We start from the raw sequence: 26,177 nt of genomic DNA, 5'->3' as shown, positions 1-26,177 counted from the left end.
AACCAATACTAGTCGAAGAACTCTATCTACCAGGGTTTGCGGATAAGAGTTGGGCTCAAATCTGGATTGAGGGGACAAAGGAGGATTTGATAGGGATATGCATTGAGAGCGTGAGTCGTAAAAACTCATTTCAGCAACAAGATCGGCATAAAGCAGATTGGTCTGATTTGTGAGGCAAATCTTCATTGGATAAAGCGGCAGATCGGAGGAGAGCATAGCCAAGACACAAATTAAAGAGACCAAAAGTGCAGGAGGGGGATACAAGGTCACCATGATTGACGCTTTTATCGACCAGATCTCACACAGTTCCGGCGTCAAAACAGAGCTCACTTCTAGCATCGGCCAAGTAGAACACTTGGTGATGGGGTAAGAACCCAAGGAGGAAGGAGATGATGGGATTGACATCAAGACGAACCGGTAAGAGAGGTGAAGGGCAGAACACACATGGAGCCTAGAAATCTCAGATTTATCATCGAATGGTTGTAGTCTCGGGAGAATCACCTCGTTGAGACGAAACACCGGTTGAGCAGAGGGGTGAGAAAGGAGTTGAAGCTTACGCATTGCCAGAGTAGCGTGAAAGATCGAGAAACCTCCGGTGGATTCGAAATCGATCCAGAAGCAGTGCTGGTATAAGAGGAGAGAACTACAGTGAACAGAAAGCAGCTCAACAGCGTCGATTTGAGACGACGCCACCGGGAAGAGGAAATTCGGAAGTTGTGCCGGAAAAAGAAACGACTAGAGCGAACTGTTACCTTAACAAGTATTTTCTTGACTTTTAAGTAGAGTAATTTCTACATCATTAATCAAGAGAAAATGAGTGACACACTAATCGGAGATGGAGATTAAATTTTTAAAAATTGGATGTAAATCTAAAAGCCATACAGACCCGAAACCAAATGTACACAAGAGACGAGACGTCGTTTAACAAATTATTATACACAACTCTCTTCAGCCAAAAAAAAAGAAAGAAGCTTCTTCTATCGATTCAACAATTATAATTTTACAGACATACATATTTCTTCTACCCACATCATTTTCATTCATCCCCAGTTGTAATGTCCCCCCCCCCCCCAGGACCCCAAACTCTAAATACGTACATTGACATACACATACATGTACAAAAATACGTATAGAAGTGTAGCTTCTATCGTTAAACCTCTGAAGCTTGCACAAATCAAAGGTGATCTGAAGTCACGCAGGTTCTTCTCCGGTCACTGCTCGGCTTTGCTCTCTGGGAAAGAGACGGGCTTGGAATTGCCTCCAGAGTTGAACGAGGAGACAGACGGGACACCATTCCTGTTAGCTCGGGAGACCGGTACTGTTGTTGCTGCTGCTGCTGCCCACTTTCACTGGAGGAGAAAAAGAAGTACGTGTGAAGAAGCTGTGGAAAAAGCCAAGTCATACACACAAAAAAAAAAAACAACACAGACATAAAAAAAACAAGAACACAAGTTTCACAAACATGCTTCAAAAACAAAACTTAATGCGAGTAAAAATTGTGATGGATGGATGATGATGATCCATTACCTCTCTGCGGATGTCATGTTTCTAGCTCGCGGAATCTGATCTAGTTTGAAATTTGGTTTCTCCCTTCTACTGCTTGGTTCCTGTAAGGCAGAGATTGTTTAATATTAATGACATAGGCCGGTGGTACATGAGAGGATATGCAACGCTTGTATCGAGGTTTTGCTTACTGTTATGTTCATCCCGTTGAATGACTGAGAGCAATTCGAGACATCGTTGTTGTTTGGTGAGGTTGGTTGCAGAGAGTTCTTTAGGAACCGATGTTCTAGCAGCATAGATGCGGTTGGTCGCTCAGCTGGGTTTCTTTGGAAGCATAATCTCAGAAAGTCTTTACCCTCAGGTGACATTGATTCAGGTATCGGTGGGCTATCTCTCATGACCTTAAACATTGCTGCAGCCTATGGTTAAAGCAAAGTTGATACAAAGAGCTTTAGATATCAGGAGAAGAAAAAAAAAACTCAATATCAGACATATGTGTGTGCTTACCCCTTCAAACTCACTCCAGGGAGGCTTCCCGGTAAACATCTCAATGATTGTACATCCTAAACTCCATATATCAACAGCAAAAGCGAGATCTGGGTTGCTATCTTTTTGCATCACAGCTTGCATGAGCTGTGTGAGTAAACAAATATATTAGTATATACATATATAGAGAGAGTTTGTAGAGTCTAGTGTATTCCAAAGATCATAAAACAATGACCACACCTCTGGTGCCATCCAGTACGGGCTTCCCTTTAACGAAAGATCAGCTCTTTGCCCGGTAAGCTGAATAAGATAAATAACAACTTTATTATTATCAAACTGAAACAAAGCAAAGACCAAGAATCCATGATATTCGCAGTCTGACTGATGACTGAAGAAGACAATTAGCAATAATAATACTAAACAGAATATAGAACTCACGTGTTTAGCCATGCCGAAGTCAGCAAGCTTGACAACCCCAGCAGCATCAACAAGGAGATTAGCACCTTTGATATCCCTGATGACATTAACAAAAATAGGGAAAAATCAATATGCTTAAGCTTCAACATCTGGAAAAATATTCACCAAAAATTGATTACAGTAATATTGTGACTTTATTACCTATGGACTGTCTTTTTGCTGTGCAAATAAGCCAGCCCAGACAAAATGTGACGAGTAAAATTGCGAACAACAGATTCTGTCATGGTACCACCGCAATGATCACGGATAAATTTGTTTATTGAACCCGGGTGAACATATTCCAGGTATATAAAGAAACGATCTTCTACCTGGACATGCAAAATCAAAGAATTAGTCAATGGATCTTCAGCCACGCTGCATTGGGTTGGTAACTCTATACATGTAAACAGAGGATACTTACTGTCTCACTACCAAAATACTGCACAATGTTTGGATGTTGAAGGTTACTTAGAAGTTTGATCTCCTGAGATAAAAGAAAAAAAACGTTATGACATAGAACAAACGAACCTATAGGCTCACGGAGATCAAAGTCTCTCCTGTATCTTACCTGCTCTAATTGCTTTATACACTCTGCGGATTTTGGGTCATCAGGAAATAACTCAACTTCCTTCATCGCACACAGTGCTCCATTTTCGCTGCAAATGAAAATCAAATCAGAAGGCACTAAAGAAAAGAGAAAGCATTCTTGGCACCAAGCAACTGTAGGAAAGATACAATGAGTAAGAATTACTACCTGTTGCTGGCAACGTAAACGCTTCCAAATGTACCACGACCTATTAGCTTCCCTTTCTTCCACTGAGAATTCATCGGGAACGAATCCTGTTTAAGAGGAGCCTGAGGGCAAGGAACAGAAGCAGCTGCTGAAGAGGGGCAAGCAGCTCCAGGAGGGAGAGGCAAAGGATGAACATTACAGCTATCACGGCGTCCATTAGTAACATCAATGGACATCCTCGGATGCAATGGTGAGGAAACACTATCCCGTGGTGGAGCAGAGTGATCAGGGGATACCGTAGAATGTAACGGTGAAGATGGCCTGCTAGGCTGTGGGCTTCTGTTGATCTGCCTGCGTGGACTTCGAGGTTGTGGGCTATGGATCGGAGAGTTGTCAGTACTAAAGGCAGTGAAGTCGTAAAAAGCAGGAGGAGGAAGTCCAGAGGTATCAAGTGGCATATCTGGAGCAGACCAGGCTTGATTGCTTTTAGGAGGCAAATAAAAAAAAGGCAAATCGTGGCCAGTACTCTTCCTTTGAGGACTAGGCACAGGACTCATGTGCGGACTCGTCGGAGCACTCATGGTTGGAATGTTCACCCAATAACCATTTCTGTTCCTCGGACTCGTTTCTTGATTTGACGAATTCTCCGAAGCTCTCCTCGTGTCACGTGAAAAGCCATTGACGCTGATTTTTAAACACAATTTGAAAAGATAAGAATCAATAAACAAACAAACAAGCAGTAGGATCAAAATCTCCAAACCCTAAATTGAAGAAATTGGCTACCTGGTGAGAGGAGGACCAGAGGATGTGCGGTCAGCAACAACTCTCTCGGGATCTCGATCTCTCTCATCCAATCCTCCTCCTCCTCTAGCGTTTCCGGCACTTCGATTCCTCGAATCTCCGGCGACCACCTCCGGTAACGGGAGAGGCAACGGCAACGGGACGGCAGAAGGAGAGCGAGGAACGGCGGTGAAAGCGCTGGGGGAGCGGGTTAAACCGGAATCGAAGGTGGAAGAAGAGGTAGAAGCACGACGCTCGCCCAACAAAACATCGTCATCCGTCAAGTGACGAAGCTTCCTCTGACGGGTGAGCCTGCCGCGGTTGAAACGAAACAAGCGGCGGTGAAATCGATCCCGATCCTGATGATGACGATCTGGATCCGGAGATTCGGAGTAAGAAGCCACGGGTTTTAAAGAAGAAGACGGAGAGGAGGAAGGAGACGAGAACGAGATTTGCGGAAGCCAACGCATAGCGAGAGAATCATGGTATGCTCATACAAAATCTGCTGCTGCTGCACATGAATCCCTTTTTTTTTTTTTTTTCTTTCTCTTACGCGATTATTAGAATCGAGCAGAAGAAGAAAGAAGGAGATGAAAGCGATGACGATGAGGAGGATCCATGGAAGAACCCAACGGATTTAACAGAAAAAAACAAAAACCAGAACGCACACAAAAAAAATTATAATTTCTCTAACCAAAGAGAGTGATTATTTTTACGTATTTAGGACCAACTTATTTTCTTTTATTTTTGGGGAATTTATCTTTTCTCTGTTATAAATAAAGAGGAAGATGAAAAAAACTTGAGAGGCGGTTCGGTCTGTGTTTATGTGAGAGATACGGTTTACAACGGCTTTTTCTGGTCTTTTTATGGTATGAAATATCGTTTTTTTAAAGAAAAATATCAACTTTTTAGATATGTTGCCATATATATGGTTTAGTAATTTTGTATATATTACCTTGTTTAAAAACTCTATTAATTAAAAGAAATTATAATATTATAGTTTTCAAACTTTACCATATAACTTTAAAATTATATGGTAATTTATCAAACTTTACCATGTATTAAAAAAAAACTACTGTCTATTTTTATAAAACTTTCACTAACATGTATAAAAATATTTTACATGTAAACATTATTGAATTTCTTTTCTTATCTCTACATTTCTATTCTCTATTGTATATTTTTTTTTGGAGTTATGAGATAGGACATATTTATACACCACCAACCAAACCAACCTCTTTGTTGTCACCTTTGTCTTGTTTGTGTTGCTATTGAATTCCTCTTTTTTTTTAATGAACCTACTCCACAAATCTCCATCTACATATAAAAGACATCACACTATTAAGAAAACTTTTTACCACACAAAATATAGTACTAAAGTCTATTATTATTATTATTATTATGATGTGAAAGAGAAATATTAAGAAAAATATGCGAGAAAATGTCAATCCCTCTAATAGATAGACACATGCGTAAATCCGACTCCATCTAAAACCGTACTGTACGGATCTCGAGGCATTGACTAAATTTTAAAACCAGGTGGTTTACACCAGCTTAAACTTGGTCATTAGTTTAATTTAACTAAGCTAGTCACCTTCTATATTGCTTTTTTCGTCAACAAACTTGATTTTTTCTTATTATTATTACTTTTGATATATTTCACTCTGCTTTTACATTTTATATTCTGACACGGTCACACAGTGTAATACCCAAAGTCACAGGATGCTTCCGTTTAAATATCTTTTTTCCAATTTTCAAGTCTAAGCTAGAAGACAAACCTCGTTTAAATGCAATACCATTACAATTTTACAAAATTCACGTATCAAGGGTCAGTCAAAGCTTCAAAAAGCAGCTGGAATATTTATTTAGATCTACCCGAATATATTAAGTTGGCATGTAAAAAAGTTTTGAATCTAATAGTTTATTTAAAAAAATCCATATGAATTTGAGTTCTCATTCACATATATAAACAATCTTACTAAAGTTGAGAAAGTAAAAAGAAACAATGTATATATTTTTTTTTTTGTCAAACGTATTTGAAAAAATACTTAAATCATGAATTTGTAACGAAGACTTTATTTACGAATTTTCCACAATAAATAATGAAAGACTAATAAACTAAATAAAATAAAATAAATAATAAAGAAAAATAGAATAAAGAATTGAAATTTCGAGTTCAAGCGAGGGAGGGAAGATTCTGAACTGGTTCTGGGTCAACTACATTTTTTTGGCAAGATTCCACAAACAAGTCAACGGTCAAAGAAAACCCAAGAATACGTGGCGACATCTACTGGTCACAACAAACGACACGTGTCATTCTTAGTCCCTAGTTAGCACTGATATGGGACCAAGTCTTGGGCTCTTCATTTAAGTGTTAACGACCCATTCAAAGACTGTTTTGCTGGGAACACGAATCCATTTCGAATCTATTTCAGCGTACAAACTAATCTAATCAAAGTTCTTTAGTTGGAAACAAATCTATTTCAGATTGTTCGGACACTGCGATGCGAGGGATGAGTCATATGACAAAATTAAAAATACATAAGATGAAAAACAGATATTTGATCCGCAATTCGAATTGGATCTGCGTCGTTCAAAAAACACAAATAGCAACTAGAGACGGTTTAGTGTTCTTTCACTCAGGGTTTATACAAAAAAGGTTGATTCTAAAAATTGCTTCTTTCCTTCTAGAAATGATCATGTTTTGTTATGGAACAGAAACTTCGGAGAGACATTACATTACCCTTTTCAAGGACTTATTTTTATGCTGGAACAGCTTTTGGTTCTTTCACAGGGCTTGTGGCGACAATCTTACACACAGGCATGGTTTCATTCTTGCTCAATAGCTTCAATGATGGATGAAATACAACGTCTTGCAATAACACTTTGTCGTCAATGTCCAGTTTGCTCACATCTATTTCGATTTTAGATGGAATGTGTTCCGCTGGCCCTAGTAGTTTTAGAGTACTCCGGATTGACTGTAGATTTCCCCCTGGTCACAGTAACAGACGATCAGAATGAAAGATCTAGATAGCAAAACAGAAGACCAACCGTTTTACTGACAGAAAAAACAATGAGATTATAAACATTAGAATTTTTGTTGCTACAAAGATTTACATGAGAAGATTCATGAAACTAGTCTATTCCCCAGTGGATAAAAGTAAAATTCTGCTCCTACACACATGAGAAAACCTCAAACATATCATATATCTAGTTTCTTTAATTCCTTCACCGTTGAAATGCAGACTTTACTATCAGATAAAAGTGTGATAAATTTCTCTTTACCTCGATAGTAAGAACAGGTGGATTGCAGTAAAACAGAAGGAACATGACTCATGAGCACTAGCAAGCAAAAACAAAGACAATGCAAAGTTGCCATCAATCGAAAAAAGAGAATCCCGATTACAGTTCAGAGCCAATCTTCACACCAGCATCAAGACAAATTCACAACACTCCTATCAGTTCTCACATGATATCTCAGTAAGCACAACAAGGTGACAACTAGCTGAATGACGAAACTGTTACCTTTCTTGAGACCAGGACAATGATCCAATCCATTGAACACAACAGGAACATCAACCTTCAACTTCTCCCCATCATCAGCCCACACGAATACCAAATTAAGTATCTTTCCAGTTTCTTCATCTCTATGAATCTAACAAGAAACACCAAAACCCATCACTAAATTCAAAACTCTCACTCACAATATCTGCATTTTACTAAATTCAACGATTGAAATTGAAATCTCAAGAAAATACCTTGAGGGGAAGTACTCGACCCGATTCAACAAGCGTCGAAGAGCCCTGACCAGCTCGGATCTGAAGCTGGAATGTGGTAGAACAGAAGAATGGGAGTCCAACAGAGTCGATAATAGACTTAATCTGCTTCTTATCCGCCGTCAAAAGCTGCTTCCTCGACGCGCCTCGCTTCGAAGTGTCAGTCTCGAGTAGCGACTGCGGGAAAACCACGGCGGGAATCCGGCCAATCGTCCGGTCTCGAGCCGATACTCCTCGACCCGTGGCTTCGCGTGGAATCGCCTGGATCGTCTGATACTGATGAATACACCGAATCGATCGACCGAATGAATTCGCCGGTAGATCAGCCACCTCCGCCGTCACGGATCTCAGGCCACGCAACCATTTCGCCATCTCAGTGTGGTTTAGAGTTCGATGTGACTGACGTTAGGGTTTGTTTCCCCTTCAAACTCTCTCAGACGTTCGAGGGGGTTTAAGCTCTGTGGGCTTTTCTGTGGACTAAAATAAAAAATATCGGTATTGGGCCTATTGTTGGCCTATATTAATAATAGTCTTTGTTATTGAGTTCTATACACATATAAAACAAAAATCTATGGACTGTAAACATACAAAGAAAAAAAGGGTTGTGAACCAAAATTGTGCTGAAATCCATATACGTAACATATAAAACATACTAATCCAAATTGCATGTTATTGTTATTATATACATAAACTACACAAATGATATGTGATATGTCGATTGAGATATTTTATAAAGAAAGAATCACGAATGATTTGGTCGTGCTTTTTGTCTCTATCGTAATAACAACATTCTATCGTTGTTTTATTCTAAATTTTCCAAGCCCTATCAATTTGCAGTTGCTCACACGCTAAGCTTATGTTTACGTCCATCAACCAAAGTTGCAAATGTCCATACTCCAAACATTCTTTGTTTAATTTATTTTGATTTATTTTCATACCAGCCAATATTACTTTATTTTATTTGTTTATTTACATGACTTCAATCTTGTATATTCTTAGAGATGTTTTATTGATCGACTAGTCAGCGATTATATCCATCCGATAAAGCAAACTAAGGCAGTTTTAGTGATTCATTTGTATATTTTCATGTATTATACAACCATGCAAAGAATATCTTCTCAGCATTAATGGACTGGGACTCAAAAGTGTGGAATGCGTGCGGCTTCTAACATGGCACCAACTTGCATTTCCGGTAAGCCAGATATACACATGACAAAATCAGCTCATATGGTGAGGTTTGTAATCTAAGATAATGAAGTTTTATTCATAATTTTTTTTATTCAGAATAAAACTGATTTTTGTTTTAAATAAAAATAAATCAAAGATAATATAGATATATGACAGGAATTTCAAGCTAATCAAATTAGATGTTTAAATATACATTTAGTTCTCTTTTTAAACGAAAGATGAATTCAGCTATTTCTTTATAAATATTTATAATTTCTATATATTAAATATATTTTAGATTTTATAATTAGAATAAAATTTAAAAATAACTTAATAATCATATTATGTGAAGGATTATTGGACAATATGATACAACATTTTATAATGTATTATTTTTTAATGAAGTTGTTATTTCTTATTTTTAATATCATTAATCAGTCATTGCAATGCTATAATTACTATGAAGGTGACAAAAAAATATCAACGTAAACATAAATAAATAATTGTAATTAATTAAAATTTAGTGCCTTAAAATATGGATCTGATTAAAAATATGAGAGTTAGAAAATATTTGATAGAATATGTAAGTTAATAAAAACTGTGAAAAAATTCATAATTTTTTTATTATGAATGAAGAAGTGATTTTTGTTTTAAATAAAAAAAATTAAAATTACTATTATAATAAATATATGACAGGAACTTCAAGCTAATCCAAATATATTTTTAAATATACATTTAAATATTTAAATATATGATAAGAATTCAGCTATTTCTTTATAAATATTTATAATATCTAGATATTAAAATATACTTTACTTTTTATAATTAGAATGAAATTACAAAATAATTTAATAATCATATTATGTGAAATATTATTGGACAATATGATACAATATTTTAAAATGTATTATTATTAGCTATGTACCATGCATGTACAAATATGGTATGCATTTATGCAATGCAATACATGTGATCAAATAATATATGTGCTTCTTTCATGTGATTTCATTATTTACATGGTTTGGTCTGTTATATCACTATACACACTTGAAAATTAGTTTGTTTATGTAAGACTGTAATTAGAGGGGAGACAATAAGAATATTACAATAAGACATGTAATAACATTAATATCATGCAAATAAGAGACGGTCCAATGCACGTGACAATGAGCAAATATCAAAGTCAACATGCTGACAATAATATATAACAAACCCAACGATTTTTTTAATTTTTAACTTGGAGGTATAATATATATTTTTAGAATGAGACAAAAAAGGGTGTTTTTAACTTGTATATCTCAGTTCCTTCCCCAAATTACCAACCTCACACAAGTAAGACTCTACAACACAAAAAGAAAAGAATAGCGAGATTACAACTATTCAAAAAAAAATACATATTTGTGCAACTTAAGCATTGTAAAAATTCATGAAAGAATTTGGTTATATACAGCATTAAATTTATTTTTTAGAAAAAGAAAAATAAACTTTAACAATTTTATTATACTGTATATTTTATTCATAGATGGATGATGTATTCGTTTATCATCTCTTTTGTCCCTTCTTATGATTGGTCCCACTGTAAAACTTCGGTCGTATTCTATTGGCGATATAAAGATGACATGCACAGCACAGCACAGCACCATCCAATGGGTCCTCTATTTTCGTCGTTCTACTACTCTGTAATCATTTATTACAGCATTGCCATCTGATGTGCACGAATGAAATAAGTATGTATACTTTATAGTTTTAGACAGGTCCACGTCTTAAAGATCGGATGTATCTTAATCTCAACTCCTAGATTTTTTTTATTTCTCTTCAAATATGCTTTCTATTTATTGTTAGATTTATTTTTTAAAAATATTGTGAAGGTTGGTTTATGAAAAATAATTCAAAGAGCTAATTGAAAGCAAAGTATGATGCGTACGAGTACGTATGAAAGTGCCATCGTATACCAACTTTTAACGCCAATCCCTTGTTCCTTTGTAGTAGTACTATATTTTTTCTTTTGTTTCGTACGCGACTTTTCTACGTTTCTACGTTAATTTTCTGCCTAGGTTTCGTAAAACTCAACGATAGAAATGGGAGAAAAGGTGAAATCCAATACTCTATTAGTATTTTTATTTTTAGTCTATTATGGGTATTTGTGCACCCTTGAAACTTTGTTTTTTTTTAAATAATTCCCTGACCTAAGCGTTATCTAACAAAAATGACTTTTTAATTGTTAGTTTTTTCTCAATTGTTTTTTTTCAGAGTGTATATTGTCTATAGTTCTAATATAAGAAATAATAATCGATTTTTGGTTAAAAATAAAATGTAGTTTGAGTTTTTTAACGTATTGCCTACGTGTGAAAGTGTCTTTATCAGGTAATTAGACAATAAATTGAGCTAATTTAACACAAGGTCTGGAATTGTTTTTTGGCTAAACTAAATTACACAAAGCTTGAAATTGAAATGAAATCGTAACAAATAAATATATGGATTATCGATTTCGTGGATCTAAAAAGAATTATTTCAAAAGTTTGGAATCATCCGCTTTAATTTCTAATACGTTGCATACTAGATAAACATACCTATGTCAGGACATCTAATTAAATCCTTTTCTTCTTTTTTCTGTGTGAATCTTGTAAAAAAAAAATGAATATGAGACAAAATAAAATAAAATTTGTAAGTCCATGTGGTTAAAGTTTGACCTAACTTTATTTAACTACGTTGATTATTTTGGTTCTGGCGCACGTGCGGCAACTCATAGTGGGGCTGGGTGGGTCTGCACTCGTAAGTCGTAACTACAATAATACCCCTACAAATGGTCAACATTTGCTATTTACAATTTATTTACTACTTTTAGGGAAAACGAGAACATAATTTTTTTCTAGATTAAAATTGAATTATTATTTTTCTAAAGATTTTTTCGCCTTAATTTATCATTTTATAGTTCCAGTGCAATTTTTTATTTTAAACTTACTACTCCAAAGCAGTTTAAATCAATATTCTCAGCAGTGAATGCTTATAGCAAACTTGACCATTTTTTTCTTAAAAGTTAAAAACCTGCATTCAATGATATATAGATTAACAACAAGAATAATGTAACGAAAACACAAACATGTGCAACATTAGACTTGTGTTGAACATAACGAAGCACTTTAATTCCATCTCCAGTGGGCATGTGACCCTTAATCATCTTACTACAAAGTACGTATTTGGGAATAACATATACTATATAAAAAGTTGAGATATATATATATATATATATCTGTTATGATGTCAAATACAAATCTATGCTTAAAAGCCTAAAATAAATAAATACCATGTTATTGTAATAAAAAGCTTTCGTACATAAAAGAAATTCGTGGGGGCTGACTTTTTCAGTAACTGTGTAACGATTTCGTATCAATTTTTGAGATTTTTAGAGATGAAATTTGAAAATGACTCATCTCCAGACGAAGACAGCAGTTAGAGGGTAATTAAGTCAAGACAAAAATAATTTATGAAATAATTCAGGGATAAAACTGTAATCACAAACGTGGTTGCTTTTAAAACCCAAATTTAATAATTGTGAGATCCAACGGCGGTAAATCACACTCTCTTGTAATCTCAACGGTTATGGTTTGTGGCGTATTCACTGATATAAAAGATCGTCCTCCTCATTAGTAAAGCCTTCCCTTTTTTTTTTTTTTTTTTTTCATTTTCTTCTTTCTTCTTTCTTCTTTCAGATCTTTTATCTCTCTTCGTTTTATAAAAATCTACTAAACAGCTTTAGGGCAGAATAAATCGGAGATCAGATCAAGTAATCGTGTTTTTTTTTCTGGGTTTTCACAGAAACCCTAGAGCCCGAGAGTTACTTCCTACTCACTCTATCGATCATGGAATCAAACGATGAAGATAGTGATATATGAAGCTTGAGCGAAAAGAGAGAGAGAGAGCTAAAGAGCTTTTTTGGAATAGAGAAAGATTTGTAGTTTAATTGAGGTAAAGTCTGTTTATTTCCTTTTTTGTTTTATGATTTGATTTAGTTAAAAATTCTGATTGATAAAAGATTGATATTGATAGATTTTTTCTTTTCATTTTATTTTGATGATTTATATCTTGCTTTATTTTTTGGAATCTGTTCTTTTCTTTCTTATACCATTTACATACACATAAACCTTTGCCTTTGAAAAAAATAAAATTTTATCGACTTGTAAATAGATCTGATAACTTTTCTCTTGGCCATCTTGATCCTGGTTTGTAATGTTTATGATCAGTTTATTTTTTCCTTTCCATTTCACTATTCTATTACTTGTACGGATTTTTTGTTTTTGTTGCACGAATCACGATAACATTTATTTACAATCTCTCAACTTCATAGGGGTCTCATCTAATGACTTACACGAAGCTTCCTCGATGCATTTACTTTCACGATCCCTATTTCATTATTTTCAAGAAAATTTTCGTATTTAATTAAAGAAACTGAATATTATTTTTTTTTTCTTTTATATTCCTCTCAGGCTCTCAAGTCTCTCAAGAGAAACAAAACAAGAAAATGGCGTCTTCAAGCTCTCCTTGCGCAGCTTGTAAATTCTTGAGAAGAAAATGCACTCAAGAATGCGTATTCGCTCCATATTTCCCACCAGACCAACCTCAAAAATTCGCATTCGTTCACAAAGTCTTTGGAGCAAGTAACGTCGCTAAGCTTCTCAACGAGCTCGCCTCTAACCAAAGAGAAGACGCCGTAAACTCTCTATTCTACGAAGCCGAAGCTCGACTACGCGATCCTGTTTACGGTTGCGTCGGTTTGATCTCAATCCTCCAACACCGTCTTAAACAGCTTCAACACGATCTTGAAAACGCCAAGAAAGAGCTCGCTACGTACGTTGGTCCTCAAGCTATGCTCCCTATTCTCCAACCACCTCAACCGCATTTCATGTCTCTACCGCCGCAACCTCCTCAACGACCATCTTCTTCTTCGGCGTCTGTTTTGACTCAGCATCATCATAACTTGTTGCCGATGATGGCTATTCCAACTGGACAATTGTACCAGCAGCAGCAGCAACAGATCTTTGAGGCTCAGCAGTTAGCAGCGGTTGCGAGGGAGCAACAGAATGAGATGTTTAGAGCTTATGGAGGAGGAGGAGGAAGTAGTAGTCCACACCATCAAAACCAAGCTCAAGTTGAGATTTTGAGGTTTAATAATGGTTTTGACTCTATACCGACCGGTTCAGTTACTGTTACTGGGTTTAATCAATTAAGCTCCGGTGGTACAGCCGTAACCGGAATGTCACTTGGAGGTAACTTTGTTGATGATAGTCCTTCGACGAATAATAATAATTACCATACGGATCAGCAGTTACATCATCATCATCATCAACAACAGCAACATCATGAGGCTCAACTATTCATACCTACACAATCTTCTCAGCCGCTACCGCTTCAAACGCAGGAGACGCAAACGCAGACGCAACCAAATTCAGAGAGCGAGGAGGGTAGAAGGAGTGTCATTGGTTAATCTCGCTCGCTAATTGAGGAATAATAAAAAAGAGGGAGGGATATTAAAAAAGAAAGATACGGCCTTTGACCTTCTCGCTGCTCGATAAACTCTACAAAATTTTCCTAAGGTACGTGGCAAAAAGACTCGATTTTCATTTTCAATAGTTAGGGTTTTGTTACATGGATATGGATGGTGGAGTTCTTTGCATTTTCTCTGCATTTTGAATGTTCTTTATTTATGGTATAGCACAGTTACAGTGGAACAGAGGAGGTTTTGCTCTTTACATATAACATTTAATGAAAAAGCCTTGTCATGTCTTCAATAACTCTCCTATACTCTTATAGCCATATAGCCCATATTTTTAAACAATTTTCTTTTTGTTGGATTCTCTGAACAATAATGCATTAACTAACCTAGTTATTTTTTTTTTAAAATAGGGTTTAAAAGAAAAAAAAAATCATGGTGGGTCATATCACTTCACCAATTCTTGATTGAAATTAGACTTGTGTGATATGTAGTAATCTGTTCTACTCTACCTAACAGAGATGAGAAAAAGAGAAAATTTGTGTATCTTTAAGAGTCTAAGATTTGCTTACACCTTTCTGTCTGGAAATCTTTAAGTGTTGTCCCATAAGATACACTTTTATTCATGCATGTATTAGCGTCAATCACATCGATCAAGTTCTTTTAATTAATTCTAATAAACATTGCTTCTTAAGTCTCTCTTGGATCATTACTTTAGTTTTTTTAACTTATTTCCTCGACTTTTCTTGCAGTTGGAAACTCTGACTTTGCGCAAGGCATTATGGACGCAATCGAGTTTTTCTTTCTTTCAAACCTTGTCGCACTTCCATCAGCGAAAAAGACACTCACCACGTAAAAGTCACAAACGACTCACAAAAAAAGTCAGCGTTATTTGGTTGATTTTGAGTATCATACAGGCAGTTTTGCTGAAGAGTATAAAAAGTATATATAAAACCAAAGGCTCGTACGTATCAGACTGAACAAAAGATCTTCAACTCCATCTCCCGTCCGCTTCTTTAGCATGGACACAAATACTTACTACTTTACGTTTTATTTTTTCTTTTTCTTTCTTGTATCTTCTTCTTATTATTTTTTTGACATTTCTTTCGGTTTAAGGAAAAAAAAAGAGAGATTAGTGTTTTTGGTTGCAAATCTATTTGTAAATTAGATGTCAAGAGGATGGTCACTTGGCCTAGTGGTTATCATATCGATGTCAACCGAAGGATTATATAAAAACTATGGAATAATCTATCTTTGTTTTATCCTTGTTTACAATATAATTGTTATTTCTGAAAATTTAAATGTCGTTTAGTTTGGTTTTCTTTTTTCAAAAATGATATTTTGAAGTTTGACATGTTTATTGAAAATTGTTGCACTTACATACTGATTTGTTTTTGGACAACCCACTTATTTAACTATGAGTCTCGATCGCGTTATATTTACTCAAAAAATAAACAAAAGGAGTAAAGTTTATAAAACACCCCTATAATAATTACAAAAAGGCTACTACATTTTTAAAAAGAGAGTGTGCTATACTTGTTTATAAACAAACGCAAATAATAATGATCAAGTAGGTAAATGAAGCTAAAGAAGTAGTTAAGAGTGAATGCTTGGCAATTAAGATTGTGTTGGTTCATTTATTAACAGTCTTTGACCATTCACAAATTTATACTATTTGGCTCTCTCTTCCATATCCTCACCGTTTTATAAAACCCTCCCTTAAGGACCCCCAACATAACATCATGTGTATAAATCTCACGCACACTTGAATAAAAACGGCCGCTGCTAAACAGATAATAATACCATTTAATTTCACAATACCAATCTAAGTACTATAATTTTTTTTATCAATTTGTCAATGTCATGATCGTATTAATCAGTATATATCAGTGTGAGTGTGGTTTAGATATTTTACCTGAATGATTCATGAGAAACATGGAAACTAAATGTTTATGTTCATGTGCATGTGCATGTGCATGTGCATGTGCATATAATAGTATAGTAATCTCACCAGTAGGATGCTTAGTATAGCAATAAAGAGAAGGTGATGAAATTGATGAACATCGGTCATTAAATTAAGCACTGACCCATTAACTGCGCACTTACCCATAAACCCCATTCACTCCATATATTAGTATTAACTTAAAAAATAAAATAAAATGATACATCTCTCTATCTCTAAACACACTAGTCACTAGTGTACCTTTTTTTGGTACTATAATCAATGTCTCGTGTCGCAATAAATCCCATAAAAAGATTTCTAACTAGGTCAATCCAACAACCAATTGAATACAACAGTCCTTAGTGGAGTAGTATAATTTAAGTATGTCTAGACGTTATAACATATATATGGACCGACAAAATCAATAAGCCAAAGTTTGACTATATACAATCATGCAAAATATGATAAAAATGCTGTTCATCCATTGTGCAAATGGGCTGGCCTTGGTCTGTAACTAAGAGGCCTTTTTATTTAACAGAATTAGTGACAAGCCCATTAATTAAATAAAAAAACGTTTAAGACTTGCCACGTCACTGTCAGTGTCATCCTCAACGAGTGTCAAGCTCCGTTTACGTTATTGCAACGAGTGTCTGCGCTTGACGCCGTCAAGTAACGGCATCATACTAACCGAATATTCTTCGATCACATGGCACGTGACTCTCATGCTTCTGTTTCCTTCTGAACTAAGTTTTTCTTTTTCCTCCAAACTATATTTTTTTTTTTTATAGAATAATATGTTTATAATATATACTTTTTTATCACAACTATTTATATGTTTGATAAAATTTCTTTAACTGGAAAAAAGGAAAAAAAAAGAAAGAAATCGAAACAGATATAGAGAGAATAAAAGTTTGTTTTTTAGGAGACAAGGACGAGTGAAGTCGCACTTTTTTCTTTTTTCACTTGTTTTAATTTTATTTTTGGGGTGATAGTTTCTTATCTTACGAAGCAACATCAAGCATCAAAACGCGGCGGCTCTTGTCGTATCAAAGCAACAGAACGATGTCGTTTTTGAGATTTATCCTTATCTCTTGGGGCAACCAAATTATTATTATTTTATTTCTTGGGTTTGTTTGCTCTTTCTTTTATTCTTCTCTCTTTCCTCATTCGTTGTTCCCTTTTCTTGAAAGATATATTTCCATTTCTCGAATCTTCTTCTTCCTAGATTCCAGCGACTTAACATATTCGAATTCCCTTTTTATTTGATTTTTTTGATCAGAGAGAGAGAGAGAGAAATAATGGATCGAGCTCCGGTGACCACCACCACAGCAGCAGGACCTATTGATATGCCGATTATGCACGATAGTGATCGTTATGACTTCGTTAAGGATATTGGCTCTGGTAACTTCGGTGTTGCTCGCCTTATGAGAGACAAACTCACTAAGGAGCTTGTTGCTGTTAAGTACATCGAGCGAGGAGACAAGGTTTCTTACTCTTCTTTTTAAAAAATCTCACCTTTTTCTATATTTGGAAGTTTGGTTTTATATTTATAGTGTGTTTGTCTTTTTCTTTTAAGTTTTTTCACTTTCCAGGTGGTATACTTGAAAGTTTGCGTTTTTAATTGATGTGGATGATTGGTTTTGCTTTTAATGTTGTGATTTGAAAGATGTTGAGCTTCCTAATTCTCTCAACATTTGAATTGAATGGTGATTTTTTTAAGTTTTTGATTTGGGTGTTATTTAAGAATCAACTTGAGTTTGTTTGTTTTGGTTGGTTTTGTGAGTGAGGTTTCAGTGTTGTGCTTTTGTAGATTAGGACAGTTGTGAATCACTTGTGGCTGAGTTACCTTTGAAATGTGGGAGTTGCAGATTGATGAAAATGTTCAAAGGGAGATCATTAACCACAGGTCATTAAGGCATCCTAATATTGTCAGATTTAAAGAGGTATAATACAGTAACTAAACACTCTTTTTTTTCAGTTCTTATCTTTTTGCAATTAGTTAAGCCAGTGACGATCCTTTACACTCTGTTTACATTCTTGTGTACACCTGAGGGTAGGTCATTTTGACGCCGACTCATCTGGCTATCATAATGGAATATGCTTCTGGAGGCGAGCTTTACGAGCGGATTTGCAATGCAGGACGGTTTAGTGAGGATGAGGTTTGCATTGCTTTTCAGCTCAATTCTATTATCTGAGTTTCAGGTTTGATTCTTGATTTTTCTTCTTTTACAGGCTCGCTTCTTCTTTCAGCAGCTTATATCTGGAGTCAGTTATTGTCATGCGATGGTATGTGTAGAGATATTACACATGGAGCTCTAGGGACTTGTTATCTCCTTTTTTCCCCACTTGTTAAATACTCTGCTTTTTCATGTGTTTGTGAAGCAAATTTGCCATCGGGACCTGAAGCTGGAGAATACATTGTTGGATGGGAGTCCTGCTCCTCGCTTAAAAATTTGTGATTTTGGATATTCTAAGGTACCAGCAACTGTACATCTTTTGGTTCCTCTATTCTCACACTAATTTCCCCTGTTTTTGTGCTGTATCACAACTTTGCTTATCTCCATATACTTTGTTCAATGTCTGTTTTTTAACTTCCCTTACGCTTTTGTTTTTGTCAGTCTTCTGTTCTTCATTCACAACCAAAGTCAACTGTCGGTACTCCTGCATACATTGCTCCAGAGGTACTGCTTCGTCAGGAATATGATGGCAAGGTAAAGAGAGGCTTTAAAGATACTCCTTTGTAGTCTTCTTTTTTCCCATGGATGAATAACTAATGATCGAGTGTTACAAAAATACCAGATTGCAGATGTATGGTCATGCGGTGTAACCTTATACGTCATGTTGGTTGGAGCTTACCCGTTCGAGGATCCAGAAGAGCCAAGAGACTATCGCAAAACAATACAGGTAACCTCTTATAAAACGTTGTTTCTTTGTTTATCTTATCTCTTGATGTTCCTCTTATTCTCTCTTTATGATTCTGAAACGCAGAGAATCCTTAGCGTTAAATACTCAATCCCTGACGACATACGGATTTCACCTGAATGCTGTCATCTAATCTCAAGAATCTTCGTGGCTGATCCCGCTACCGTAAGTCACTTCTTCTTTTTCGTCTCTAATCCTCAAAACCATTGGCGAAATTGACGGTTGTTTGTTATTGCAGAGGATTAGCATTCCAGAGATCAAGACTCATGATTGGTTTTTGAAGAACCTCCCAGCTGATCTAATGGACGAGAGCAACACCGGAAGCCAGTTTCAGGAGCCTGAACAACCAATGCAAAGCCTTGACACAATCATGCAAATCATCTCTGAAGCAACAATCCCGGCTGTTCGAAACCGTTGCCTTGACGAGTTCATGACTGACAACCTTGATCTTGACGATGACATGGACGACTTTGATTCTGAATCTGAAATCGACATTGACAGTAGCGGTGAGATAGTTTACGCTCTCTAATTTAAAAGCTTTTTAAATGACCAAAAAACACTTCTTTATTATGTTCCCAAGACAAGTGTTCTGCTGGATCCTCTGGTTTCATTTTCTACCATTTTTGTATTGTCTCTGTTTGTTTCTTATTTTTTTCTCACATACTACATAATGTAAAAGATCATATCTGTGTATATATATTATATATAATAATCTCCAATGTTACAAAAACCTCACACACACAAAAAGCAAATTAACATTTAGAACAGTTGAAGGAAGTTGAGGTTATGTTCTGTTTCTTCCTCTGTTATTGTTAAATTCTTCATTTTTCGTTTCAATCGTTTCCACAAGAACGCAGTCTCTTCGTCGCATTTCACTTCCAGGTTCTCTAGAGGCTTCACTGAATCCGGTAACTCGCATCGGTAACAATCTTTCATCGAAATCATTTCAAGTTTCTGCAGATTTCCAATTTCTAGAGGCAATTTGTTCAATTGGAAGCCACCAGACACATCAAGAAACCGCAAATTACTGAGTTTGTCGATCGTTTCAGGCAGCTCAATGAGACTAGTACAATCACTCAGTCTCAACACTTCAAGGTTCCTCAAGTTGCATATAGCTTCTAGGACTCTGCAAAGCATGTTACAGTTTGTGACGCTTAGCTTCTTCAGTGAAACAACTTGATAGAGATCCAATATGGTAAGTCAACAAGATTGTAGCAGTAATCAATTTCGATTTCCTGTAAACTCTGTAAAGTTTCAGAAACATCAACTTCTGTCTCGTTGACAGTATCAACAACGTGACACAACCATAAAGACAGCTTCTCAAGACTTATAAGTTGCAAATAGGGAATGTCAAGCACATTGATTGAAACTTTCTCGAATCTAATCCGTTTCAGGTTTGGTAATAAGCTGAGACACGACAAATTGGTTACGTTTGCAGGATCAAGACCATGATTAATGATAATCACAACTTTCAGTTTCTCCATTGTAGCAATGAAGTTTGGTAATGCATAGTTAGATGAAGAGATATTAAGAACTAAAGCCTCAACATTTGGACAATACATTTCACCCCAACATGATGAAAATGAATCATCTGTAAACACCAAAAGAAAAAGAATCAATCAGATACAGTTGTAAAAAATGTGGTTAAAGAATGTGTGAAACAGAGCAAAGAAGAACTATATTACCGGTAGAGATAGATAAGAGAGATGCATTAATAAAGATGGGATGTTCTGAATTTAAACACCAGTTTGGGAATTTGTTTTCTTGTATCTCCAAGTTTAATGTTTTCCTCTCAAAGCTTGGTTCGTTCTGGCATTGATTTATAGCAAATTCTCTAAGGAAGTTGTCTTGTTTGACCAAGAGTTCATTGTAGAAGCCATTATCACAATCATTCCTCCTGTAAACGCAAACAAAACAAAGGAAAGATTTGAAAAAGGCTATAAATCTATTCAAAAGAATGAAATATACAAATTTTCTTTAGGTTTTAGGTTTAAGATCATATTACAAATATATAGCGAGATCAAGAATTGGTGGATGAACAGAAAGTAACATACCCTAGAGGAAGAAGTTGAAGGAGATTGTGAGAGGCGAGCTCTTGGAGGTAATTCATACAAAGACCACTCTCGTTGCCGTATAATTCAGACCATAAGTCAATTATTGTGGATGCTATGATCCTTTGGTTTTCAAGAAACGAGGCCATGTCCAAGAAACACTCTCTAAGATTGTGAGGCAAGGCATCAAAGCTTTGGATCGAAATCAAATCCATAACGAATTGGAGAGGAGTTTTATAAATTTAAGATCAAAAGCCGAAACAAAGAAATTTACTCTCTTGAATGACTCTTTCTTTTATTAGAAAAACGTGACTCTTCCACATAATGATGGATTTATAAAGGAAAAGTACACGCGGGGAGTTTTAATGGAAACTTAACAGATCAACCCCAAAATTGAAGTTTAAGTTGAAAAGGATAAAAAAAATGTGACTTGTCAAATACGGGAATCCATAAACGTGGTCGGTAAAAGATGTCAAACGTGCTCACATTGTTTGTATTAAAATGTGACAAGAAAAATAATAAAAGATCTCTTTAAAAATCCTACTATATTAATTGATAAGAACAAATATAAAACAAACATTAAATATTAAACTAATAAATTTTTTGAAATATTTATTATTTTTGAAATATTAAATTATAGTGAAGAATGTTGAAATATTAAATTATAATGAAGAATGTTGAAATATTAAATTATAATGAAGAATGTTGAAATATTAAATTTTTGAAATATTAAATTATAACGAAGAATGTTGAGTATTACTATTATAGTTTGTCAAGAATTTTGATGTTACTCTTTTCAGATTTATTCAATTTAGATAAGGATCAAGGATTTAGTACTTTTGAAATGGTTCAGAAAGATTGACGTACACAAAAACGTTTGGCATGGCACTTTCTCAGTAGTAACACAATTTAATTGCTAGCTTGAAATTTCAAATTCTATCTTACATCTATTTGGAAATCTCTTTATTTTATATATACATTTTTTTATAACACACACATTAATCAGTTAGTAAAATACACACATTAAAACATTTGAAATAAGTTCAGGTTTTGCTCTGTTTCCTCCTCCTCTTGAACTCTCAAATTTCTCATTTTTCGCTTCAACCTCTCCCACAAGAATCCTGTTTCTTCATCGCACTTGACCACTAGATTCTCTAGGTTCCTCACTGAATCCGGTAACTCACATCCCGGACACTTCCTCATCGATATCTTTTAAAGCTTCTGCAGTTTGCCAATCTCTTGAGGCAACTTTCTCAATCCTAAGCAATAAGAAATATCCAGAAACCGCAAGTTGCTGAGTCTCTCAGACGCTTCAGGCAGCTCAGAGAGATTAATACAAGAACGCAGCCTCAACATTTCCAGTTTACTCAAGTTGCCTATAGCTTCTGGAAGTGTAGAGAGCTTATTACAGTTTGTGATGCTAAGGGTCTTCAATGAAACAACTTCAGAGACCCAATACGGTAACTCATCAAGATCATAGCAGTAGTCTATTTCAATCTCTTGTAAAGTCGGTAGAGCTTTGGAGAGATCTATTTTTTCTGTCTCGTAGAAAACATCACCAAAACTACACATAACCAAAGATAGCTTCTTGACACTACCGAGTTGCAATAGGGGAATGTCTAACAAAGTTACTGAAACTTTCTCCAATCTAATCCGTTTCAAGTTTGGCAATGACCTTAGACACGAAAAATTGGCCAATCTTGCTGGATAAAAACCGTGGTTTGTGATTGTCAGAACTTTTAGCTTCTTCATTCCAATTATGAAGCTTGGTAATGTATAATCTAATGAAGATAGATTAAGAACTAAAGCCTCAACATTGGGGAAATCCAATTCTACCCACCTTGATGAGAACAAATCATCTGTAAGAAAAAAAAAACACTCGAGCATCGTTATAAGAATGTCAAATTTCTAGAAACAACAGATACAATATCAGAAAAGAGGACTTGAAAGAATTACCAGTAAAGATGGACAAAAGTCTAGCATTAATAGGTTGACTTAGATTCACACACCAGTCCGGATAGTTGTCCTCTCGTATCTCCAAATTTAGTTTATTTCTTTCCAGGATTGGTTCTAGTTCGCTTTGATAAATAGCCAACTCCCTCAGAATATCATGTTGAGTGACTAACAACTCACTGTAGAAGCCGTCTTCGTGCTCATTAGTCCTGATAAGCAAACATATAAGTTCATCAAATGGTAGGGGGCAAGAAGGTGCAATGAGATGAATGTTGAAAAAGAAATAAGATTACCCGAGAGGAACAAGTTTAAGCAGATTCTGGGAAGCAAGGTCATTAAGGTATTTCATGTACACGTTGGTACTGCTGCTACTACCTCTACCAAATAATTCCACACATATGTCAAGTATAAGCGAAGCCCATACCTTTTGATCCTCAAGAAATGAACCCATGACCAAGAAACAATCTTTAAGATGGGGTTCCAGGGCATTGAAGCTAGGCTGAAGACGTTGTAGCACAGTAGGATGAGGGTTACTAAGAATTGTTTTCCCTTCAGACCAGCTTTCCACTTGGCCTTTCCATAAATATAGGGCTTTTCCTCTAAGTGAAATGCCGACTACTTCAATAACAAGAGGGAATCCACTGCAACGTTTCAATACCTACAAAGATGAATATAGTGTTTCCACAAGGATGACAATCAAAGCTTAAAACTTTAAGGTCGAGTCTACATTATAAAGAAAAAGAAACATAGAGATGATACTAATACCTTTTGGAGAAGATCTTCATACTCATCATCTAAAGATGTGTGATGAGGCGGAGATGCCCACTGAATGAGAAGGGACCTAGCATCTTCATCTTTCAAGGGTTGCAAATGATAAGTGGACCATAAACTCGAAAAGTCAGACCGAGAAGTCACCAAAGTCTTATAACCCGGTAAGTCAATTTGAAATTTCCGAAGAAAGAACTCTGATCCTTGCCACACATCATCCAACACCAACAATATAGGACCATGTTCAGTGAGTTCCTCCAGCAGCTCTCTTAAGCCAGTTTCTGCTTGAGAATCATCATCAAATGTAATAGCTCCGTAACCGTTGTCTTGGAGTAAATTTTGTACTATGGCTCTGAAATTAAGAGTACTCGACACAACGCAAAAGAAGATTTTCTTGAATACTCCTGCCAATGGAAAATTTCATGAGAATACAATTCATGTGTAAAGATAGAAACTTTCAAGACTTAAAATAATGTATGTATAACATACTTTTGATATCTTCATCGTCACAGAGCTGAGTAACGAGCGTGGTCTTCCCGCACCCAGGAGGACCATAGACTACAAGATTAACCACAGAATCGTCAAGGAGCCTCTTCTTTAGATCCATCAATGGCCAATCCAATCCAACAAGATTCATATTAAGCTTAGGAACCGAACAAAGCTTGGTAAAAACGGGAGAGGGAGAAGAAACAACACTCAAAAGCTCGAGCTTCTCATTGATGATTTGGAAAAAACTATTAATGCTTTCCATGGAAAGCATGGACTGCAACTGGTTCCTAAGAAGAAGAAGCTGTAGCTGAACCTGACAGAACTTGAGCATCTTCCTATTGATTTCCTCAAATTTTCTAGTATACTTAGATTTCAAGAATAGATTCCACTCCTTGACAAGTGAACACTTCTGAACCACTACAAGAGCTTCAACGATCGTTACCTTAAGATCTTGTAGTTCCACACCATCTTGCATCGATTCGATCTGTTCGATCACCGGAAGCAACGAGACCATAGAGGATGCGAGCTCTTTAGACACAGTTTTGAAAGCTATCACCTTTTTGGCCTCTGAGATCAAATGTTTCAGACCTTCGGAGACCAAAGCTCCCGCAACAGAGCCTAATCCCAAACTAAGCCAATCGTTCATTCTTTTGCTTCTCTTCAGATTCCTCAAGTTCCTCGCAAACCCAGAATGAAATTTATATCTCACTGATTCTGCCGACAGAATCTGAAAGACCCAACACGTTAAGGAAGACGAAGTATCAGATGCTTGCTTATGCCGTCGTTGTTGACTTCACTTCACAGTGTACCTGAAAATTGCAATCAATACATTTTTGTTTGCACAAGAAAAAGAAAAAAGACTTTCAGGCCCATTTATATATAGATATTTTTCCATTATCGGCCCATTTAGATAAATCTTAATAGTATTTTATATGGGCCAACAAAATACATGGTTGAAAGCCCATACTCTATTTTCGACCAATAAAAAACCCCTACAAAATACAAACACGATTCTTTTCTTCTTTTTCCCGGTTGACCCATACAATTTTCAATGGCTCGTAATTTTGATCACAGAGACAGAGCAATAAAATAGGATGGAAAAGAGAGACATAGCATGTGACTGTCCCATTATTGTGAGAAGTTCCACATGTCCGAATTGGGTCAGCCCATGTTGACTCTTGTATATTACTCGTTTAGTCTAAGTAGTGATCATTAAGGAGTGAAGAAGAACACATATATAATCAAAGATTAGTGGTTAATATTTTTACTAAAACAAAAAATGATGCTTAATCAACAACTCCTCACATGCTTCATCTTTTGTCGTAATATAAAATCCTCCTGTATACATCATTATGTCGCTTAATATATGAATGCATAATGTATTCGTTTTCTTCTAAATTCTCTAATATAATCGTTTTTGGTTCACTCGTTTCTTATGTATGGTGATCTGCATGCATGGATCTTTCATATGATCGGTGACTTCATACTAACTATATGTAATTAATAATAGTATAAAATACATTATTTTAGTAGGTGGACCATATATTTCACCGACTAAATTTCCCAACAAGAAGTGATTTTCTGTCAACTTTTGCAACTTACAGTTTTTAAACTTTGGAAATTCATCCAAACCAAATAAAATAAAATTATCTTATAAATCAGA

At 35.6% G+C, this 26,177-nt stretch overlaps 5 protein-coding genes and 1 pseudogene across 13 annotated transcripts; 2 read left to right on the top strand and 4 right to left on the bottom strand.

Moving 5' to 3' along the window:
- Positions 1 to 838: 838 nt before the first annotated feature.
- On the bottom strand, positions 839 to 5,137 carry LOC104762879 (mitogen-activated protein kinase kinase kinase 5). Of its 4 annotated transcripts, none has more exons than XM_010486277.2 (11): positions 3,962 to 5,137; positions 3,200 to 3,862; positions 3,014 to 3,101; positions 2,867 to 2,929; positions 2,608 to 2,774; positions 2,428 to 2,503; positions 2,230 to 2,289; positions 2,011 to 2,136; positions 1,695 to 1,922; positions 1,528 to 1,607; positions 839 to 1,349 (listed from the first exon to the last, which is right to left on the bottom strand). In XM_010486277.2, exons 1-11 carry the CDS (start codon positions 4,426 to 4,428, stop codon positions 1,175 to 1,177), a joined length of 2,193 nt encoding a protein of 730 aa, XP_010484579.1. In that variant the 5' UTR covers positions 4,429 to 5,137; the 3' UTR covers positions 839 to 1,174. The 4 variants fall into 4 exon arrangements, with proteins under 4 accessions (XP_010484579.1, XP_010484580.1, XP_087354651.1 ...); XM_010486278.2 differs by having other exon boundaries at positions 839 to 1,381; positions 3,962 to 4,815; XM_087498525.1 differs by having other exon boundaries at positions 839 to 1,381; positions 2,230 to 2,325; positions 3,962 to 4,793.
- Positions 5,138 to 6,481: 1,344 nt separating this feature from the next.
- On the bottom strand, positions 6,482 to 8,385 carry LOC104762878 (uncharacterized). Of its 2 annotated transcripts, XM_010486275.3 has the most exons (4): positions 7,717 to 8,385; positions 7,484 to 7,613; positions 7,244 to 7,300; positions 6,482 to 6,950 (listed from the first exon to the last, which is right to left on the bottom strand). In XM_010486275.3, the coding sequence occupies exons 1-4, from the start codon at positions 8,104 to 8,106 to the stop codon at positions 6,721 to 6,723; spliced, it is 807 nt and encodes a 268-aa protein (XP_010484577.1). In that variant the 5' UTR covers positions 8,107 to 8,385; the 3' UTR covers positions 6,482 to 6,720. The 2 variants fall into 2 exon arrangements, with proteins under 2 accessions (XP_010484577.1, XP_010484578.1); XM_010486276.3 differs by lacking the exon at positions 7,244 to 7,300.
- Positions 8,386 to 12,476: 4,091 nt separating this feature from the next.
- LOC104762877 (LOB domain-containing protein 36 pseudogene) lies at positions 12,477 to 15,685 on the top strand (annotated as a pseudogene). The gene is made up of 3 exons (XR_015588558.1): positions 12,477 to 12,867; positions 13,386 to 14,492; positions 15,142 to 15,685. The product of XR_015588558.1 is annotated as an LOB domain-containing protein 36 pseudogene (transcript).
- A 1,753-nt stretch (positions 15,686 to 17,438) lies between these two features.
- On the top strand, positions 17,439 to 19,983 carry LOC104762874 (serine/threonine-protein kinase SRK2I). Of its 2 annotated transcripts, none has more exons than XM_010486269.3 (9): positions 17,439 to 17,815; positions 18,200 to 18,274; positions 18,389 to 18,490; positions 18,564 to 18,617; positions 18,714 to 18,806; positions 18,950 to 19,042; positions 19,131 to 19,235; positions 19,320 to 19,418; positions 19,492 to 19,983. In XM_010486269.3, the coding sequence occupies exons 1-9, from the start codon at positions 17,630 to 17,632 to the stop codon at positions 19,780 to 19,782; spliced, it is 1,098 nt and encodes a 365-aa protein (XP_010484571.1). In that variant the 5' UTR covers positions 17,439 to 17,629; the 3' UTR covers positions 19,783 to 19,983. The 2 variants fall into 2 exon arrangements, with proteins under 2 accessions (XP_010484571.1, XP_010484572.1); XM_010486270.3 differs by having other exon boundaries at positions 17,679 to 17,815; positions 18,142 to 18,274.
- Positions 19,928 to 21,679, bottom strand: LOC104762875 (putative disease resistance protein At5g66890). 2 transcript variants are annotated; one of them, XM_087498522.1, is made up of 3 exons: positions 21,308 to 21,679; positions 20,939 to 21,150; positions 19,928 to 20,844 (listed from the first exon to the last, which is right to left on the bottom strand). In XM_087498522.1, exons 1-3 carry the CDS (start codon positions 21,517 to 21,519, stop codon positions 20,417 to 20,419), a joined length of 852 nt encoding a protein of 283 aa, XP_087354648.1. In that variant the 5' UTR covers positions 21,520 to 21,679; the 3' UTR covers positions 19,928 to 20,416. The 2 variants fall into 2 exon arrangements, with proteins under 2 accessions (XP_087354648.1, XP_087354647.1); XM_087498521.1 differs by having other exon boundaries at positions 21,308 to 21,609.
- A 522-nt stretch (positions 21,680 to 22,201) lies between these two features.
- On the bottom strand, positions 22,202 to 25,574 carry LOC104762873 (putative disease resistance protein At5g66910). Of its 2 annotated transcripts, none has more exons than XR_015588556.1 (5): positions 24,515 to 25,574; positions 24,023 to 24,429; positions 23,682 to 23,915; positions 23,261 to 23,466; positions 22,202 to 23,163 (listed from the first exon to the last, which is right to left on the bottom strand). XR_015588556.1 is itself a non-coding variant. In XM_019239839.2 (5 exons), the coding sequence occupies exons 1-5, from the start codon at positions 25,158 to 25,160 to the stop codon at positions 22,517 to 22,519; spliced, it is 2,271 nt and encodes a 756-aa protein (XP_019095384.1). In that variant the 5' UTR covers positions 25,161 to 25,574; the 3' UTR covers positions 22,202 to 22,516. The 2 variants fall into 2 exon arrangements, 1 of the variants encoding a protein (XP_019095384.1); XM_019239839.2 differs by having other exon boundaries at positions 23,551 to 23,915.
- Between the last annotated feature and the right edge of the window lie 603 nt (positions 25,575 to 26,177).

Source organism: Camelina sativa, chromosome 18, assembly GCF_030686135.1.
Source record: "Camelina sativa cultivar CO46 ecotype springtype chromosome 18, ASM3068613v1".
Classification (NCBI taxonomy): Eukaryota; Viridiplantae; Streptophyta; class Magnoliopsida; order Brassicales; family Brassicaceae; genus Camelina; species Camelina sativa.
Note: the sequence above shows the minus strand (reverse complement) of the source record. Positions and strands in the feature narration are given on the sequence as shown.